Raw genomic sequence first — 19,020 nt, 5'->3', positions numbered from 1 at the left:
AGCAAATGGGTACAAGTGTGTCAGAGATAATGATGATGTCCCAGGATAAGATAGAGCCCAGGTCTGTTGTTCTTAGGGTTGCTATGAGTTGTGCTGGACTTCACAGCACCTAGTAACAACAGTTTACATGCCAACACTACAACCCATCAACTGTCCACAGTAGCAGCAAGACGTTTATTGGCTTCTCTGTGAGAAATCAGCAGTACTAGATATAATCTTTGCATGCTCTTCTGTGGCCTGTCCTCAAATACAATGCCTTTAAAGACTGAGGAGATGACAGTTGAGTGAGCCACTTTGTAAAGATAGTGTGGAGACTTTGGAGGTGGCGATTGTCATGATGGCGCAAGGAGGCCTAGTGGCCAACAGAGGCCAGTGTTTCAAGTGGACCCTTGAGTTGAGTGGCCTAGAGGAAGCAGCAGGGGCCAAAGTGACTGAAGAAGGGCCAGGGAGACTCCCTATACCCTGTGGTTCACTTGGACAAGAAAGTGAAGTGCCTGATACCAGTGTGCAGGAGACAGACTGGATCCTGCTGGAGAAGTGCTGCTGGGACATCGTCATGGGTCCCTTCAAACAAATTCCCATGAACCTCTTCATCAAGTACATGGCTGGCAATGCCATCTCCATCTTTCCTATATGATGATGTATATGATGGCCTTGTGACCTAGTCAGAAGCTTATGGCCATTTCAGCTACTTTCAGGATGCTGCAAAGTTCAAGCCAGAAGTTTCTTCAGGGTTTGGTTTATCTCATTGGGAATTTCGTGGACTTGGCATTGACTGTTTACAAGTGCCATTTCATGGGACTGTTGCCTACACAGGCATCAGATTGGTTAGCCTTCATTGAGCCCCCTGAAAGAATAGAAATCAGTGGTGGGGGACTGCTTTTGTGAACCTGAAAAAGACACACCTGGCAACTTAAGAATTTGGATCTCATTTACAACTTTTCTTTATGCCCAATGGTTCAGCCTCAGCATACTCACCTGAAAAAGTTTCCTTGCTGAAAAGAGCCAAACTATGCTCTTTTCCTCTATGGTTAGGAGATAAACCCTGGGTGGACAGTATATGTAGAACTACAAACACAAAAGAAACTATACCACAAACCCCAACTGAAAATAATGTAGAAAACTTATTTATGTTCCCAGTACAGAGAAAAAAAAAATAAAACTTAACTCTGAAGAAAGAAAGAAAAAAAAAAAAAAGACTGAGGAGATGGTTGTACCAAAACTGTCACTTTTCATAGAAATCTAGCTCTTGGATATGTCTAAAAGCAAGCTGAAGGAATGAAGCTGCTGTTCCATTCTTTCCCTCCTGGAAGGGGAACATTCTTCTAAGTGGTACAGCACTCTTGTGTCAATATGCTGTACTGAGGTAACCTGGGGTTGCTGTGATGCTGAACCTTGTGCCATTAGCGTGTCAAATTCCATAAAGGTTACCCATGGTGCACAGTATTTGGTGGAGATTCAAGTTTAAGAGAGGTTTGGAAGCAAGAGTGGCATCCACTTCCTAAACAACATGCCTCTGGAAACTCTATGAACTTGGATAAATGACGATAATTATAGAAAGGCTTCAGGCCTTCTGTTCATAGTGTCACTATGAGTCATGCTTGACTTGACAGCAGTCAACAACAACAACAACAGGATTCATCATAAATCTCAACATAATTTTCCACATTCCTCCAGGGCCCTGGTGGAGCTTTGTAAAGTCTTATTTACTATCATTTGGGAGAATGAATGACGGCTAGTTGAAATGTAAGGATCTCTCTTTTGATATACAAAATTTTTGGTTGGTTTAAAAAGAACTGTGACTGAATTACATAAGACAAATGTAATGGACATAATTGTAAATTTCTTTTAATTAAAATGGAACTCATCTGATAACTGGAAGGTTAGAGGTTCAAGTTTATCCAGAGACACCTTGCAGGAAAGTCTTGGCAATCTACTTCTGAAAAATCAGCCATTGAAGACTCTGTGACACACACTTCTACTCTACTACACATGTTGTTGTTTTGTTGGGTGCCATAGAGCTAAGTACAATTCATAGTGATCCTGTGCGCAACAGACCTGAGCCCTGTCCTCTCCTGTGCCATCCTCATCAGCTCGGACACACTTGAGCCTTTGCTGCAGTCACCATGTCAGTCCTTCTTGTTGGAGATCTTCCTCTCTTTCGCTGACCCTCCACCTTTCCAAGCACGATAGCCCTTTCCAAACAATAGCCTCCCCTAGCAACAGGTCTGAAGTATGAAAGATAAAGCTTTGCCATACTTGCCTCCACGGAGCACTCTTCTGGCACTTTCCCTCAAGATTTATCTGTTAGTTTTTCAGGCCTTCCAAGGGATATTCAGTATTCTTTTCTAACACCACAACTCAAAGGCATCAATTCTTCTTCTGTTATCCTTTTTCATTGTCCAGCTCTAAGACACACGAGTTGGCATCCCCTGAATAGTAACTTTTAGTTATATTAATTTACAAAGTTGGCTTTCATGTTTTTCTTTTTCAAGAACATTATAATTATTGTTGTTAGGGTTAGTGGCTTCAATGGTAAGGAATTTTACAGCCAGTGCAAAAGTATGTGACTCACAGCCTGCCAGAGGGTCAATTGTGGATCATTTCTGATTTGAGGAGACATGACAACAGTAGTATTATAGGTACCAATGTGTTGAAAGTGAATATCAAGGGCATTTTGGAAAATGGAAGTACCTCCTTAACAGGTCGTTTTTATTTGCAGCCTATTTCAGAGGTCTAAACCCTTTTAGAGCATTTGTTAGCACTGTTGCGAACACTGAGGACAGTGGCATGTCTTTTCAGGTTTTGGAAAGGAACTCTTTGAGTCTGATCTTGACCGAATTACCGAATATGTTGAAGCTGCCATGGAAATGGTGCCTGTCTTAAAAAAGGCCAATATCATCAATGTCGTCAATGGTCCTATCACTTATTCTCCTGACATTCTTCCTATGGTGGGGCCCCACCAGGGGGTGAGAAACTACTGGGTGGCTGTAGGGTTTGGGTGAGTATTCCTGTGTAAGTCTACATTTATTTAAACTCTGATATTTTGCTTAAGTTTTTATCCTGTAAAGGAGAATTGGGAGGGAAAGAGAAAGAAAGTTTTCTCCTTTTCATGACTGTTGAAATGTGCACTCAAAATTTCAATCTGGTCTGGTCATGTAATGTTTTAATCACTTTATAAATTTCAAAAATTAGCACATAAATGAGAAGTGATTCCCTGGAAATTTCTCTTTGCATATTTCCTGCTATTTCCATTATTCCTAGCCTTTTTCATGCTGTGCAGGTCAATTTGCCTCAATTTCACGAGGATGTTTTCATAACACAGTGTGACAAAGATCATTTAAAATGTCTACTGTGCAAGAGATCTGATGCATTTTTCATCATGGTTTGTGTTTGTCCAACATGATTTGTTTCGTTATCATTCCTCTCTACTTTTGATTCCATTATCCTTTGGTGTTCCATTTAGAATGTTTGCCCTATTAATTTGGTGGTGCCAAGTTCATTTTACTATCATATCACAGTTTCTAATGTTCTACTTTTATTCTTTTTTTCTTTTTGGTAATTTATTCTGTCTGTATGTAGTGAGGGCCAGCTCTGTGTTAGTTCTCAGACTCAGCAGTGGGCTATAGCCATGTCCTACAGATCTGACCAGAGGCAGGTCTAGGTAAGGCTTGGCTAGGTAGTCAAGGCTAGTTAGGGCTTGGCCTGCTGATTTAGTAGGGATGTCTTAACTAAGTCTTAACTAAGGTAAGATCTGAGAGATTAAAAAGCGATTTGATTTAGTGACTGATTGGGTGGGCTATTAAGGAAGAAGAAAAAGAAAATTGCGTGCCAAATTTTCCTAACTGGTTTGATGCTGGAACTATTCTGTAATAGCAAAAGAGAGGTTATAGTATGGAAGAGAAAATGAGAAAATTAATGAGTTCCATTTTTTATAAATTGTGTTTAAAATGATATTAGATCTTTGAGCTATTTAGAGGAGGAAAAGGAAATGCAGGACTGGAAAGTAAAATGCAATTGAGGACTTCAGTAGTTTCTTCAGTCTAAAAGTAGAGTTTCATAATAAAGTAAAACCTCTTTATTGAGTCATCTACCATATGAGTCCTGATGTAGGTATGTGCAAGTACTTGTACATCATGAACTTTAGTACAGATCTAAAAACCAGACTTATTGTTGTCAAATCAATTTTGACTCTTTGTGACTCTGTAGTACAGAATAGAGTTGTCCGTAGAGTTTCCAAGGCTGTAAATTCTTACAGAAGCAGACAGCCACCCGTTTCTTCTGCAGAGCACCTTGTGGCTTCGACTTTTCCATTAGCAGTCGAGCACTTAACTGCTGCACCATCAAGACATCTAATGATTTAAGTATAGCACTCTTTTAATGTATCTGTAAACACAGAATAATATGACTGGAATTGCATTTTATGAGTTTAACTCAGTTACAATAACACTTCATTTAATTAAGGGAAATGTACCTATCTGAGAAATACTTTGTTGTTAAGTGCTGTCGAGTCGCAGGCGACTCATAGCGACTCTATGAAGGAGAGTCCTCGACACTTGGGTGCCTTTCATCCTCTCTACAGGTCCATAGGGTTTACGGAGACAAGCTATTATGGAAGTGGATGCCACTCCTCCTTCCAGAGAAATACCTTAGAAGAGAAAAAAATATTTTCAAATATTCTTAAGGAGTCAAAAGATCTGCTTTACGGTAACAGAGTGAGGCAAGGTCTCTGTGCAACGTGCTTCCAATCTGTTTACTTTGGGCCTAAGAACATGGGTGGCAATCTTTAGCTGGCACTTACCTAGTTTAAATGTGTATTAATGACTCCCAACAAAATTGTTTCAAAAATAGCACCTTTTAAGCCATCATAAGAATTAATGAAAGATGACTGGGCTTACTCTATCTATAAAAGAAAAGACTTACTGAGAGGGAAATTCTGCTGTTAGGAACCTCTCCAGAGTACTGAAGAGCAATAGTATCACTCTTAAGATTAAGGTGCACCTGATACCAGGTCATGGTCTTTGCAATCACTTGCTATGCATCAGAGAGCTGGACAATGACTAGGAAGGATAGAAGGAGAATTGATGCCTTTGAGTTGTGGTGTTGAAGAAGAGGAGTATTGAATATACCATGGACTGCTAAGAAAACAAACAGATTTGCCCTGGAGAGGGTGAAGATGGGCTGCTCCTTGAAGGCAAGGATTCTGAGGCTTCATCTGATATACTTTGGACATGTTGCAAGGAGGGACCAGTCCTTGGAGAGGGACGTCATGCTTGGGAGGGTAGAGGGACATCTCAGGAGGGAAGACCCTCTATGAGGTGGATTGATTCAGTGAATAGGGTAATTGGGGTGGGCATGTTGGAGACAGTGAGATTGGCACAGGATAGAGCAGAGTTTAGGGCTATTGTACATAGGGTCGCTTATGAGTAGCAGGCGACTTAATGGCACATAACAACAACATATTCAATGTATTGTAAACATTAAACCCAAATTCATAATTTAGCAGTTGGCACAGAGTACAATAACCAGGGTTGCTTTGTGGAGTGGTGGCATTGTGGAGGGACTAAAGATAGGGAATGTGCTGCCTCCACTGCTCCCCATCCTACACATAAAGCAAACCTTACCTCACAGGTCTTTTAACCTTTTTCTTAGATTATCAGTGTGTTCATGGACAATGAACTCTTTACTGAGGAGGTGGGTTTGGGGAAGATTTCCTATTTATCTGGAGAAGAGGGCCTCTATACTCAGTCTTACACCCTCATAAAGTGTCCATTATGTACACTGTGATCCCATTTGTAATGTTTTTAATTGATATTTTAATGAAAGTTTATAGAGAGTTTGGATTTCCATTCATTCATTGTTGCACATTTTCCTCCCTGCCCACCCCATACCCCCAGTTCATTTTTCTCTTTGAAAAGAAAAGAAAAAATTCTTTCATTGTTATACAGTCCCCTCCCCAGTTCACTTTACTATGCAACTCTTATTCTGGACTTTTGTCATACAAATAATACCTAGACATATATCCCTTTTAAACAGTTCTCTCCCTCATCTGTTTCAATGCAGTATACATTATTTATCCTGTCTTTTCTTAGTTTCCCCCAACCTCAATGTCAGTTCTATTTTATAACAGTGGCATTATGCAGTATTTGTCCTTTTGTGACTGATATATTTCACTCAGCATAATGTCCTCCAAGGTCGCCCATTTTGTATAATATTTTGTGAGTTCCTTGTATTTCAAAGCTCCATAGTATTCCAATGTGTGAATATACCACAGCTTCTCTATCTATTAATTGTCACTTGGGTTATTTCCACATCTTTGCTATTGTGAACAAAGCAGCAATAAACATAGATGTGCTATATATCTGCTTGGGTGGCAGTTCTGGTTTCTTTAGGGTCTATTCCCAGTAGTGGAATTTCTGGATCAAAAGGTATTTTCTATTACCAACTTTTTGAGAAAGCACCATACTGCCTTCCATAGTGGTTACACCATTTTGCACTCTCACCAACAGCTAATAAGGGTTGCAATTTCTCGCCAGCATTGTTTGCTGCTCTGTTGAATTTTGCTATTCTTACTGGGATGAGATATCTCAAAGTGGTTTTGATTTGCATCTCTCTTAGAGCTGGGGATTTTGAACATTTCTTCACGTGTTTGTTTGCCATCTGAATGTCTTATTTGGTGAGGTGTCTGTTCATATCCTGTGCCCATTTTTTAATTGGGTTGTTTACCTTTATCTTGTTGTAGTGCTCAAGTATTCTATTAATTCTAGATAGCCCCTTATCAGATATGCCATTGTTGTTGTTATATGCTCTCAAGTCGCCTGCAACTCATAGTGAACCTATGTACAAAAGCCCTAATTCCTGCTCTATCCTGTGCCAACCTCACTGTCTCCAACACACCTTACTCCTGCCACCTCGATCACTGAATCGATCCATCTCATCCAGGGTCTTCTCTCCTGCGCTGTCCTTTCACTCTTCCAAACATGATGTCTTTTTCCAAGGACTGGTCCCTCCTTGCAACATGCCCCAAATACATCAGAATCCTTGACTCCAAGGAGGAGCCTGGCTTCACCCTCCCCAGGACAAACCTGTTGTTCTCCTAGCAGTGCATGGTGTATTCAATACTCTTCTCCAGCACCACAGCTCAAAGGTATCAATTCTCTTTATATCATCCCTAGTTATTGTCTAACTCTCTGATGCATAGCACACAATTGTGAAGACTATAGCCTGAATCAGGCGCACCTTAGTCTCCAGCCTGATGTCACTGCTCTTTATTTTCCCAGTCTGTGGCTTTCCTTTTTACCCTGTTGGAGAAGATTTTAGAAGTGCATAGGGATTTTATTCTTAGAAGGTCACATTCATCTATTTTATCTTCTCCTGGTTGTAAGTTTTTCAGGATGCTTGGAAGTTTGTTCATACTGTGGATTAGGACTTCTAGAGTTCTTCTAAAGCTTTTCCCTAATGAAGTTTATAGTCCTTGGTTTTAGTCCTAGATCCTTGATCCACTTTGATTTGGTTTTTTTTAATGGTGTGAGGTGTGGATCTTGCTTGAGTTTTCTACAGATAGTTTTCCAATTTTGCCAACACCATTTGTTAAAAAGGCCTACATTTCCCAACTTAACTGATTTCATCTCCATGTCAAAAATCAGTTGGCTATAGGTATATGGACTGATTTCTGGGTTCTCAAGCTCTTCCATTGATCTGTGTCTGTCATTGTACCAGGACCATGCTGTCTTGACCACCACAGCAGTGTAGTAAGATTTGAATTTGGGGATTAAGATGCTTCCTACCTTGTTTCTCTTTCTAAAGAATGCTTTGCTTATTCGGGGTCTCTTTTCATTCCAAATGGAATTGGAGACTGCCTTTTCCATCTCGTTGAAGCATGGAATTGGTATTTGTATTGAGATTGTATTGAACGTGTAAATTGCCTTTGGTAGTATTGTCACTTTCACAATATTGAGTCTTCCTATCCAAGAGCAATGTATATTCTTCCATTTCTCCAGGTCTCTTTTTGTTTCTTGTAGTAAAGTTTTGTAATTTTCTTTAAATAGAACATTTGTGTTTCTAGTTAGATTTACTCTCAAGTATTTACTCTTGTGATTAGCTATTCTGGTGGGTATTATTTTTCTTAGCCCCAGTTCTGTATTTTCTTTGTCACTGTAGAGAAATCCAATTGATTTTTGTATGTTGATCTTGTATCCTGCTCCTTTGTTGATCTGATCAACTGTGTCCAGTAGATTTCTTGCTGAATCTTTAGGGTTTTCTAAAATACTATTATATCATCTGCATATAGAAACAATTTTACCTCCTCTTTGCCAATTTGGATATCTCTTATTTCCTTCTCTTGTTTTATTGCTACTGCTAAGACTTCCAAAAATGAATAGGAGAAGTGATTGTGGGCATTCTTGCCTAGTTCCTATTCTCAAAGAGAATTCTTTTAATCCCTACCCATTGAGAACAATGTTGGCTCTAAAGTTTGCGTGTATACTTTTTACTATGTTGAGCATATTTCCCTCTATTTCTATTTTGTTGAGTGTTTTAATCAGGCAAGGATGTTGGATTTTGTCAAAGGCCTTTTCTGCATCAATTGATAGAATCATGTGGTTCTTGTTCTTTGCTTTGTTAATGTGATGAATGACATTGTTTTTCTTATGTTGAATCATCATTGCTGCATGTTGTTGTTGTTATGTGCCGTTGATTCGCTTGCAACTCATAGCAACCCTATGTACAACAACCCTAAACTCTGCTCTGTTCTGTGCCAATCACACAATCTCCGATATATCCATCCCAATCACCCCAGTCACTGCATCAATCCACCTCATAGAGGGTCTTCCCTCCTGCACTCTCTCTACCCTACCAAGCATGATGTCCCTCTCTAAGGACCGGTCCCTCCTTACGAAATGTCCGAAGCATGTTAGACGAAATCTCGGAATCCTTTCCTCCATGGAGCCGCCTGGTTTGACCCTTTCCAGCATGAATCTGTTTTCCTAGCAGCCCATGGCACCCTCAATACTCTTCTCCAGCACCACAGCTCAAAGGCATCAATTCTCCTTCTGTCCTCCTTAGTTATTGCCCAACTCTCTGATGCATAACAAGTGATTTCAAAGACCGTGGCCTCTATCACATGCACCTTAGTCTCCAGAGAGACACCATTGCTCTTCAGTACTTTGGAGAGGTCCCTAACAGCAGACTTCCCCACTGCAGTATGTCTTTTAATTTCCTGACTACTGGTGCTGAGATTGTTGACTGTGGAGCCAAGAAAACTAAAGCTGTGAATAATCTCAATCTCTTCACCATCCATCCTGATGCTGCCAATTGGCCCAGTGGTGAGAATCTTTGTCTTCTTAACATTGAGCCTCAATCTATACTGGAGGCTGCAGTCTTTGACCCTGTTATGAATCCCACTTCGTCATGGAAAATTCGTTTTTGGATGTATCGTTGAACTCTGTTGGCAAGGATTTTATTCAGGATTTTTGCATCTATGTTCATGAGAAGTATTGGCCTATTGTTTTCTATTTTGGTGGTGTCTTTATCTGGCTTTGGTATCAAGGATATGTTTGCTTCATAGAATGAGTCTGGGAGAATTGCATCTTTTTCTATTTTCTGAGATAGTGTATGTAAAGTTGGTGACAGTTCTTTTCTGAATGTTTAATAAAATCCACTTGTAAAACCAACTGGTCCAAGAATTTTTTTGTTTGGCTGGAAGTTGTTTTATTACCTTTTCAATCTCTTCTTTTGAAATGGATCTGTCCAGGTGTTCAATTTCAGCTGGTGTCAGTTTAGGTAGGTTGTGCATTTCTAAGTATTTGTCCATTTCCTCTAGGTTTTTCATATTTGTTTGAAAATGGGTTTTCATAATATTGCATTGTAAGCCTTTATATTTTAGTTGGTTATGTTGTGACGTTCCCTATTTCATCTTTTGTTCAGATTATTTGTGTCATTTCTTTCTTTTCCTGTGTTAGTTTTGCTAGTGGTTTGTTGATTTTATTGACCTTTTTAATATAACCAACTCCTAGTCTTATTTATTATTTCAGTTGCTTTTCTGTTTTCTTTTTCATTTATTTCTACTCTAATATTTATAGCTTCAGGTATTTTTTAAGAGGGTGTTTGGCTTTCTTGCTGTTCTTTTTCAATTTATTGGAGATGTTGGGTTAGAGAGTCAATGGTCATTTTTTTTCCTGCCTTTTGATGTGTTTGCTTATTGCTGTAAACTGACCTCTGATTACTTCTTTGGCGTTTCCCAGAGGTTTTGTTAAGTTGTGCTTTCATTGTCATTTGTTTCAAGAAACTTTTTATTTCATTTTTTATTTCTTCTAGTACCCATTTATGTTCAAGCAAGGTGTTGTTAAGCTTCCAAATGTATGGGGTTTTTTCTCCTTTATCCTCTTGTTATTAATTTCTAATTTTGTAGCATTGTGTTCTGAGAATATGCTTTGTATTATTTCTATGTTTTTAAATGTATTGATGCTTGCCTTATAACCTAAAATATGATCTATTATGGAGAATATTTCATGCACACTGGAGAAAAAGGTATACTGGTTTTTAGGGGTGCATTAGCCTATAAATATGTATGAGAATGAGTTGGTTTATTGTGTGGTTTAATTCTTTAGCATCTTTGCTGAATATCTTTCTAGTAGTTGGATCTTTTCTTCAGAGTGGTGTGCTAAAGTCTCCAAGTACTACAGTGGTGTTGTCTATTTCCTTTTTCTGTTTTGTTAATGATTGCTTTATATATTTTGCAGCTCTATCATCTGGTGCATAGATATTTATTATTGTTATTTTCTATTGACCCTTTAAGCATTATGTAGTGACTTTCCCAGTCCTTTGTGATGTTTTTCTCAAGCAATTTATTTTTTCAGAGATTAATATTGCTACTCCTGCTTTTTTTTGGGGGGGGTTGCCATTTGCTTAGTATATTTTTTCCCCACCCTTTTGTGTTTAGTCTTTACCTTCACTCTTCGGGTGTGTCTCTTGTAGACAGCATATTAATGGATTTGGGTTTTTGTTGCATGTGTTGTTGTTTTTTTTTAATCCAATCTGCTACTGTTTTTGTCTGCTGTGCATTCATATTCAGTGTGATTATTGAGAGGCAAGGTTGTATGGCTATCATTGTTTTGAGTTCTTTCTGGTGTTGTTGCTAGTTACTTTGGACCATCCTGCTTTCTGTGGTATCTCTGTAAGAAGGACGTTTCTCAGTGTTTCCTGAAACACTAGTCTTATTTTTGCAAACTCCCTTAGGTTCTGTTTTTCTAGGAATATGTTGATCTCTCCATATCCGATGGACGATTTTTCTGGGTACAATATTCTTGGTTGACAGTTGTGTTCTTTGAGTGTTTGATATATATCATTCCACTGTATTCTTGTTTGCATGGTTTTCTGCTGAGAATTTGACTATTGTATGCCTTGATGTTTTTCTTTTGGGGTTTATGTCTATATGGTCTTCGCTTAGCTTCTTGTATATTCTCTCGTTCTTCATTGTGCCTGGGAAGTTTTCTTCTAGTAATTCTTCCACAACTTTTTTCTGTGTCTTTACTTATTTCTTCCTGTTACAGGATTCCAATTATGCACATGTTATTTCTTTTGATGGTGTCCCACATCATTCTTAGATGTTCTTCTTTTCCCTTCCTTTTTGATTCTGCTTTTTGTTCTAGCAGATCAATGGTGACAATTGTATCTTCTATTTCACTGGTTCTGTGTTCCATCTCTTCAACTCTGTTCATGTGTCCCTTCATCCTATTGACAGCATCTGAAACATTGGTCCACATATTTTGGATTGTGGTTTCTTGTTTTTCCAGAGCCTCTTATACCTCGTTTATTTTATCTGCATTATTCTGGATTGTTGGGGTTTTTTTTAAGTTCCTCCTGGTTTTTTCTTGCAGTGTCCTGCAATTCTTCAAGTTTGTCTTTCACCTTTTGAAAATTTTCAATTATTATTCTTTCAAATTCGGTGTCAGAAAGTTCCATCAGACTTTCTGGCTTCAGAAAATCCATTGATATGGTGTCACTTTTTGAGGGGTGACATCTTGCATTGGGCTTGTGTAATGTATGAGTAGTCTGCTTATTATGCAACATTGCTGTGGTAGATTTTTTCATGTCTGAGGTGATAGCAGGTTCTTGATCTGAAGTCACTGATCCAGAAGCAGGTGAGGCAGCTACCTTGCCTGGGTTTCTCTCTGAATTTCTGACCCAAGGGGAGATTTGCTTCCATTTGGGAGAGAAAAGACTTTTGAAAGCAACCTCCTGTGTCAGAAAACTGTGGCAAGTAGTTAAGTCCAAGTCATTCTGGGCTAAAGACAGTTAATTGACTGAACGTGAAAATATGCATGGTGTAGCATGGAGATGCACACAGGGTGGGCACACATTCGGTTGCATGCAGGGGAGGTGTGGACGGGGACCTGTTAGAAAACCAAGAAGCTTTGCTTTCACCCTAGAGAACTGAGTCTTTTCCCTCACTCAAGCTGCAGCTCTCTCACTCTCTCCTGCTTGAGCTTAAGGGGTCATGTCATTCAGCCAACAACAGTGATCCTAACAGAGTATGTCAATCAAATTCCAGCTGTCCTGCTCAGTCCCAGCAGGTTGCTCCTGGTGGGTCGCTCCTGGCAGATTGCTCAGGGTGTGTGTCGCTCTCAACTCAGTTCACTCTTTTTTAAATGTGGTGTAAATTCAGTTTTTTCCTAGTTAATAGCCATCCATGGCTGTTGCCAATGTGGCAGCTGCTGCTGGTAACTTTTAACCTGTTTTCAAGAGGAATAACTAAGACTTTTATCTCAAAATTGTTTCTGCTTAGGTCTGATTTCATGCACATTTCCCCAACTCTTGTATGTCTGCAGATTTGGCTATTCTGAGTCTCTGGCATTTTCAAATGAATTTTAGGATCAGTTTCTCAATTGCTATGAAGAAATCAACTGGAATTTTAATAGAGACCACATCTGAGCCATAGAGCAATGTAGGAAGTGTTGTCCTCTTAATGCTAAGTATTCTGGTTCATAAACAGGCAATTCCTTTCCATTTTTTTTTTGTGCACAATAGAGTCAGAGCCAACCCATAGGTGACCCTCTAGGGGTTTTCAGAGGCAGTTAATTGCATGGAAGGAGATTGCTTTCTTGAGCAGCATGGCTGGTGGATTAAAACCACGTAACTTTGGGTTGGTAGTGTAATTCCTAACCACTATGACACCAGAACTTCCATTTATTTCAGTCTTTAAAAAAGATTCTGAATTCAGTAATGATCTGTAATTTTAAGAGCAGAAAATGTTTTGTTTCTCTTGCTGAATTTATAATAAATATTCTATTCATTTTGATGCTGCAATTGACTTTGTTTGCAACTGACTTTTTAAATTATTACTACTGTAGTGATATATGCATACCTAAACCATCTCCTACCTAATTACTATGTTTACAATTCAATGCTGATTGCATTTTCCATGTTGTGCAACTAATATTGCTATCATCTTCCAAAATAATCAACATTAACATATATTGAATGTCCTCAAAGCAAAACCTCTCTCATCCCTCCTCTCTCCAAAAGTTCTTGTTGGTGTTATGTGTCATCCATTCAATCACAACTCTTATCAATCCAGTGAATCCTGCACCACCTTCAGCATGCTCAATCTAATTGTTGCAGTCACTGTGCCAATCCATCTCCTTGAGAATCTACTTCTCTTTACCAACCCTCCATGTTTGCCAGAATGATGTCTTTTTTCCAAAAAGTAGCCCCTTCTGAAAACTTGCAGAGAATATGTGGGACCTAGTTTCACCATCCTTGCCTCTAAGGAGCACCCTGGTTGCACTTCTTTCTAGACAGATTTTATTATGTTTGTTTTTTAAACATACAGGAGGTCATACAATGTTTGGTTTTTTGTGACAGACTTACTTCATTTGATAAAATGTTTCAAGGTTTACCCTTGTCATGGCTTGTATTAGAATGCCATTTCTCTTTATAATTACATAATATGTATACATCACATTCTGTTAACCATTTCTCTGTTGTTGGACTTTTTGGTATTATCTCACTTACTGGCCATTGTGAAAAGTACTACAATAAACACTGGCATACAGATTTCTGTTTACATTCCAGGCCTTATTTGTTCACTTCCTCATCTAGGAGTAGAATTGTTGGTTATATGTTAATTCTATGTTCAGCTTTTGAGAAACTGCCAAACTGTTTCCCACAATGGCTGCACTATTCATTTTACTTCCCCATTAGCAGTGGATAAAAGATAACCAAGAAGTAGCAATTAATCCAAATATGTATTGCACTGGACAAATTTGTTGCCAAGAATATCTATTAAGAGAAAGGGTATAACTTTGAGGAATGAGGTGTAGCTGATCCAAGTCATAGTATTTTCAGCATGTACTTATTGTCCAATTTTCTTATGTGTATGAAACACTTGAAAATACTGTGGCTTGAACAAGCATACTTTAGTCTTTAAACTTATATCCTTCCAGTATGGACGCTCATGTGTGAAGCAGTTGGATTTTGGAGGGCAGATACCTAGTTAATTGACTGGATATGTGGTGGAGAAAAAATGCAGCAGAGAAGCGATCTGGTGGAGAAGTGACGTGGCAAGACATGATAAACAGTTTAGAACTTCAAATCCATGAATGGTCCATGGAAGAAAGATAGGCAACTTCTCCAAATTAAATTTATAAATTTTGGGGGGAAACCAAACAAAACTACCCCATTTATATCCTTGCTCTTTTACAATTTTAGGAGGCCCTTGATAGCAAATTTTCCCCAATGTAACACGTTTTCTGATTCCTTGACTGTTGTTACCATGAATGCTAATTGCAGATCCAAGTAAAATGAAATTTTGACAATTTCAACCTTTTCTCCATAATGTTGCTTGTTGGCCCAGTGGTGAAGATTTTTGTTTTTTGATGTTGAGGCATAATCCTTACTAAAGGTAAGTCTTTGATCTTCTACAGTAAGTGCGTAAAGTCGTTTTCACTTTATGCAAGCAACATTGTGTCACCTAAATAGGATAGACTGTTGATGAATCTTCCTCTAAACTTGATGTCATAAAATTATAGTCTTCATAGCTTGTCAGATTTTATGTTTTGCAGTCCTCTCTAATAGCCTAATGATAATATTCTGTGCCACAATCCTGAAGGCCCACGGTTCAAATCTACCAGTTGCTCTGTCAGAGGATAGGCAATCTCCTCCTGTGCAATTAACAGCCTCTGAAAACCTGTTGTAAGGGCAGCTAAGGATCAGCTCCAACTCAATGGCACACAACAACAAAACAATATAGAAAATGATCTATATATTTAAAAAATGGCATCCTCTTCCTAAACAACATGCCTCCAAAACTCTATGAGCTTTGACAAATATCAATAGTTGTAGGGGGGCTTCAGGCCTTTTGTTCATAGGGTCGCTATGAGTCATGCTAGACTTGAAGTCAATCAACAATATATCAAAGCTTTGGTGGTCTAGTCTTAAGGAGCATCACTGGCAACTTCAAACAATGCAGTTTGAACCCACTAGCTGCTCCATGAGAGAAAGATAAATAGTTTCTTTTAATGCAATTTATTGCCTCTGAAAACCCTCTGGAGGGTCAGCTATGAGTCAGTTCTTTCTTGACAGCACACAATAACAATGAATATATCATGGACTACCAATAGAACAAACAAATCTCTCCTAGAAATGCACCTGGATTAAGTAAGCCAGTATATAATAAAAATTATATTTAAAGACAAGAAATTTATCTGAAATGGCTACACTTCTTCAGTGTTGTTTTTATTCTTGTATAATTAATTTATAGTGTAGGCATTTGCAGACTGTTTACGTCTGTGCTAGTGCTTATGCACCTTGCAGAAAATCCTGAAGTAAAGTGACTTTAGTTTTCTCACAGTTACATCAAGTTTGGTCTTCTGTTTTTCGGTAACTTATATAGTGTCCAATATGTAATGTTACTGTTTTTATGTGCCGTCAAGTTGCCTGTGACTCATAGCTACCCTATGTACAATAGCTCTGAAGCCTATCCTGTCTTAAGCTAACCTCACTGACTCCAACACACCTACCCCTATTGCGCTAGTCACTATATCAATCCATCTCATCTGGGGTCTTCTTCTCCTGCACTGTCCCTCCACCCTTCCAAGCATGATCTCCTTCTCCAAGGATCAGTCCCTCCTGGCCACATGCCCAAAGTATGAAAGATGGAGCTTCAAAATCCTAGCCTCCAAGGAGAAACTTGGCTTCACTCTCCAAGACAGACCTATTTGCTTTCTTGGCAGTCCTTGGTATGTTTAAGACTTCTCCAGCAACACAAATCAAAGGCATCAACTCTTCTTCTAACATTCTTAGTCATTATCCAGTTCTCTGTTTCACAGAAAGTAATTGTGAAGACCATGGACTGGAACAGGCGCACCTTAATCTCTAGGTTGACGTCATTGCTTCTCAGTACTCTGGAAAGGTCCCTGAAGCAGATTTACAAAATGCAATCAGTCTTTTGATTTCCAGACTGCTGGTGTTAGGAGTGTTGATTGTGGAGCTGAGCAAGCTGTAACGTTAACAACCTCAATCGCTTCTTCATCCATCATGTTGCTGCCAATGGGCCCAGTGGTGAGAAAGTCTTCCTGATGTTGAGCTTCAATCCATATTGAAGACTACAGTCCTTGACATTTTACAGCAAGTTCTTCAGGTCCTCCTCAGCTTCAAAAGCAAAGTTGTGTCACCTGCATAACATAGGTCATTGATGAGTCTTCCTCCAGTCCTGATGGCACATTCCTCCTCATAATTTCCAGCCTCCCAAATGATCTGTTGTGCATATAGATTGAAAAAGTATGAAGACAGGATGCATCCTGACATATTCCTTTCATGATTTTGAACCATGCAATATTTCATTGCTCTGTTCTGAGGACTGCTTCCTGGTCTGAGTAAAGGTTTTGCATAAACGCAATCAAGTGTTCTGGGATTCCCATTCTCTTCAAGGTTAACCACAATTTGTTGTGATCAAGATATTTTTAAAAATATCCACAATCAACACTCTTGGCACCCGCAGCCAGGAAATGAAAAGGCTTATTGCTATGGGAAAGTGTGCTGTTAGGGACCTCTCTAAAGTACTCAAGAGCAACGGTGTGTCTCTGGAGACTAAGGTGCGTCTGGTACAGGCCATGGTCTTTGCAATCACTTGTTATGCATCAGAGAGCTGGACAATGACCAGGGAGGACAGAAGGAGAATTGATGCTTCTTGAGCTTTGGTGTTGGAGAAGAGTATTGAGAATACCATGGACTGCTAGGAAAACAAACAGTTTCATCCTGTAGAGGGTTAAACTGGGCTGCTCCTTGGAGGCAAGGATTCTGAGTCTTCATCTGACATACTTTGGTCATATTGTAAAGAGAGACCGGTCCTTGGAGGGGGACATCATGCTTTGGAGGGTGGAGGGCAGGCGCAGGAGGGGAAGGCCCTCTGGGAGATGGATTGATATGGTCACTGGGGCAATCAGGAAGAGTGTGTCGGAGACAGTGAGATTGGCACAGGACAGAGCAGAGTTTAGAGCTGTTGTACATAGGCTCGCTATGAGTCGCAAGCGACTCGACGGTACATAACAACAACAACAACATTTTAATATCATTGAATGTTGTTGTTGTCGTTGTTAGATGTTGTTGAGCTGAGTATGACTCATAGCGACCCTATTAACAATCGATCTGAACTCTGTCCTATCTTGTGCAATTCTCACAATCTCTGACACACTCAAGCCCAGTGCTGTAGTACAGCCCAGACTGGCAGTCAATCAAAATGAGGAGAAAAAGCTGCAAATATTTTTTAGTAGCTGGAACATGGGATGTATAAAGTATGAATGTTGTAAATTTAGAAGTTGTGTTTCATTTCAGAAAAATGAAATGGAACACAATGAATTTTGACCTTCAAGGAATTAGTAAGATGAGAAGGACTAGCTTTGGCTTCTTTGAATCGGTCAATAACATGGTATACTATGCTCAGAATGAAAAACAAGAATGGTGTTGCATTAATAGTTAAAAAAGCAATTTCAAATTCTATCCTGAAGTACAATTTGTGAATAATAGGATAGTATCCATATACATACAAGGAAGACATGTTAATATGGTTATTATTTAACTATATACTCCTTATGTAGCTAAGACCAAAATAGCTTGCCTCTGGAAACTCTATGAACTTAGAGAAACGATGAAAGTTATACAAGTGTTCAGGTCTTTTGTTCATAGGGTCGCTACTAATCATCTACAACTCAACGGCACTTAACAATAACAACAACAACAGAGAGATAGTTCTGTTAGCCAAGTGGATAGAAAGTTGTGCTACCAAGCCAAAGGTGGGTAATTTTAATCTGTGGCACTCAGGCCTGTTTTTAATTGTTTTTGGTCAGACATTCTTCTAAGTGGTATAGCACTGGTCTGTCCATTTGCTGTACAGAGGTAACTCGTGGTTGCTGTAATGCTAAACACTGTGTAAAATGCAATACTGGTTACCCCTAGTGGACAGTGTTTAGTGGAGCTCCCCGATTAAAATAAACTTGGAAGCAGGAGTGGCAACCACTTCTGAAATAGCTTGCCTCCAGAAACACTATGAATGTGGAAAAATGATGAAGTTTATACAAGTGTTTAGGTCTTTTGTTCATAGGGTCACTATGAGTTGTCTACGACTTGTCAGCACTTACCAACAATAACATGTAACTAAAGTAAAAGAGGAGGAAAATTAAAGATTTTTATCAAATTTTGCAGTTTGAAATTGACCAAACATGCTGTTAAGGTGCTTGGAATGCAAAAGTTGAAAACAATGAAGAAGGAAAGGTAATTGAGAAATATGAACTTGCTAACAAAAATGAGGCCAGAAATAGAATGATTGTATTTTGCATGTGTAATTTATTCAAAGAAGAATTTCATGAAACAACATATCAGCAAGAGCCTATGGTGATGAAAGAAGAAGTTCAGGCTGCTTTGAAGGACATGGCAAAAAATAAGGCTCCAGGAATAGATGGTATACCAATTGACATATTTCAGTTAACAGATGCTGCCCTGAACGTGCTCACCAAGTTGTGCCAA

General features: G+C 39.0%; 1 protein-coding gene and 1 pseudogene across 1 annotated transcript in view; both read left to right on the top strand.

Annotated features, from left to right (window-relative positions):
* DMGDH (dimethylglycine dehydrogenase) overlaps nucleotides 1-19,020 on the top strand; it is a 124,142-nt gene that overhangs the window by 37,820 nt on the left and 67,302 nt on the right. The window contains exon 7 of the mRNA XM_006889844.1: nucleotides 2,803-3,001. Coding sequence (XP_006889906.1) covers nucleotides 2,803-3,001 — 199 coding nt within the window. The remainder of the gene's footprint in view (nucleotides 1-2,802; nucleotides 3,002-19,020) is intronic.
* Nucleotides 335-888, top strand: LOC102853059 (annotated as a pseudogene).

This window comes from Elephantulus edwardii, unplaced genomic scaffold, assembly GCF_000299155.1.
Source record: "Elephantulus edwardii isolate Elephantulus edwardi_28Jun2011 unplaced genomic scaffold, EleEdw1.0 scaffold00082, whole genome shotgun sequence".
Lineage (NCBI taxonomy): Eukaryota > Metazoa > Chordata > Mammalia > Macroscelidea > Macroscelididae > Elephantulus > Elephantulus edwardii.
This window is presented reverse-complemented; position numbering and strand designations above follow the sequence as displayed.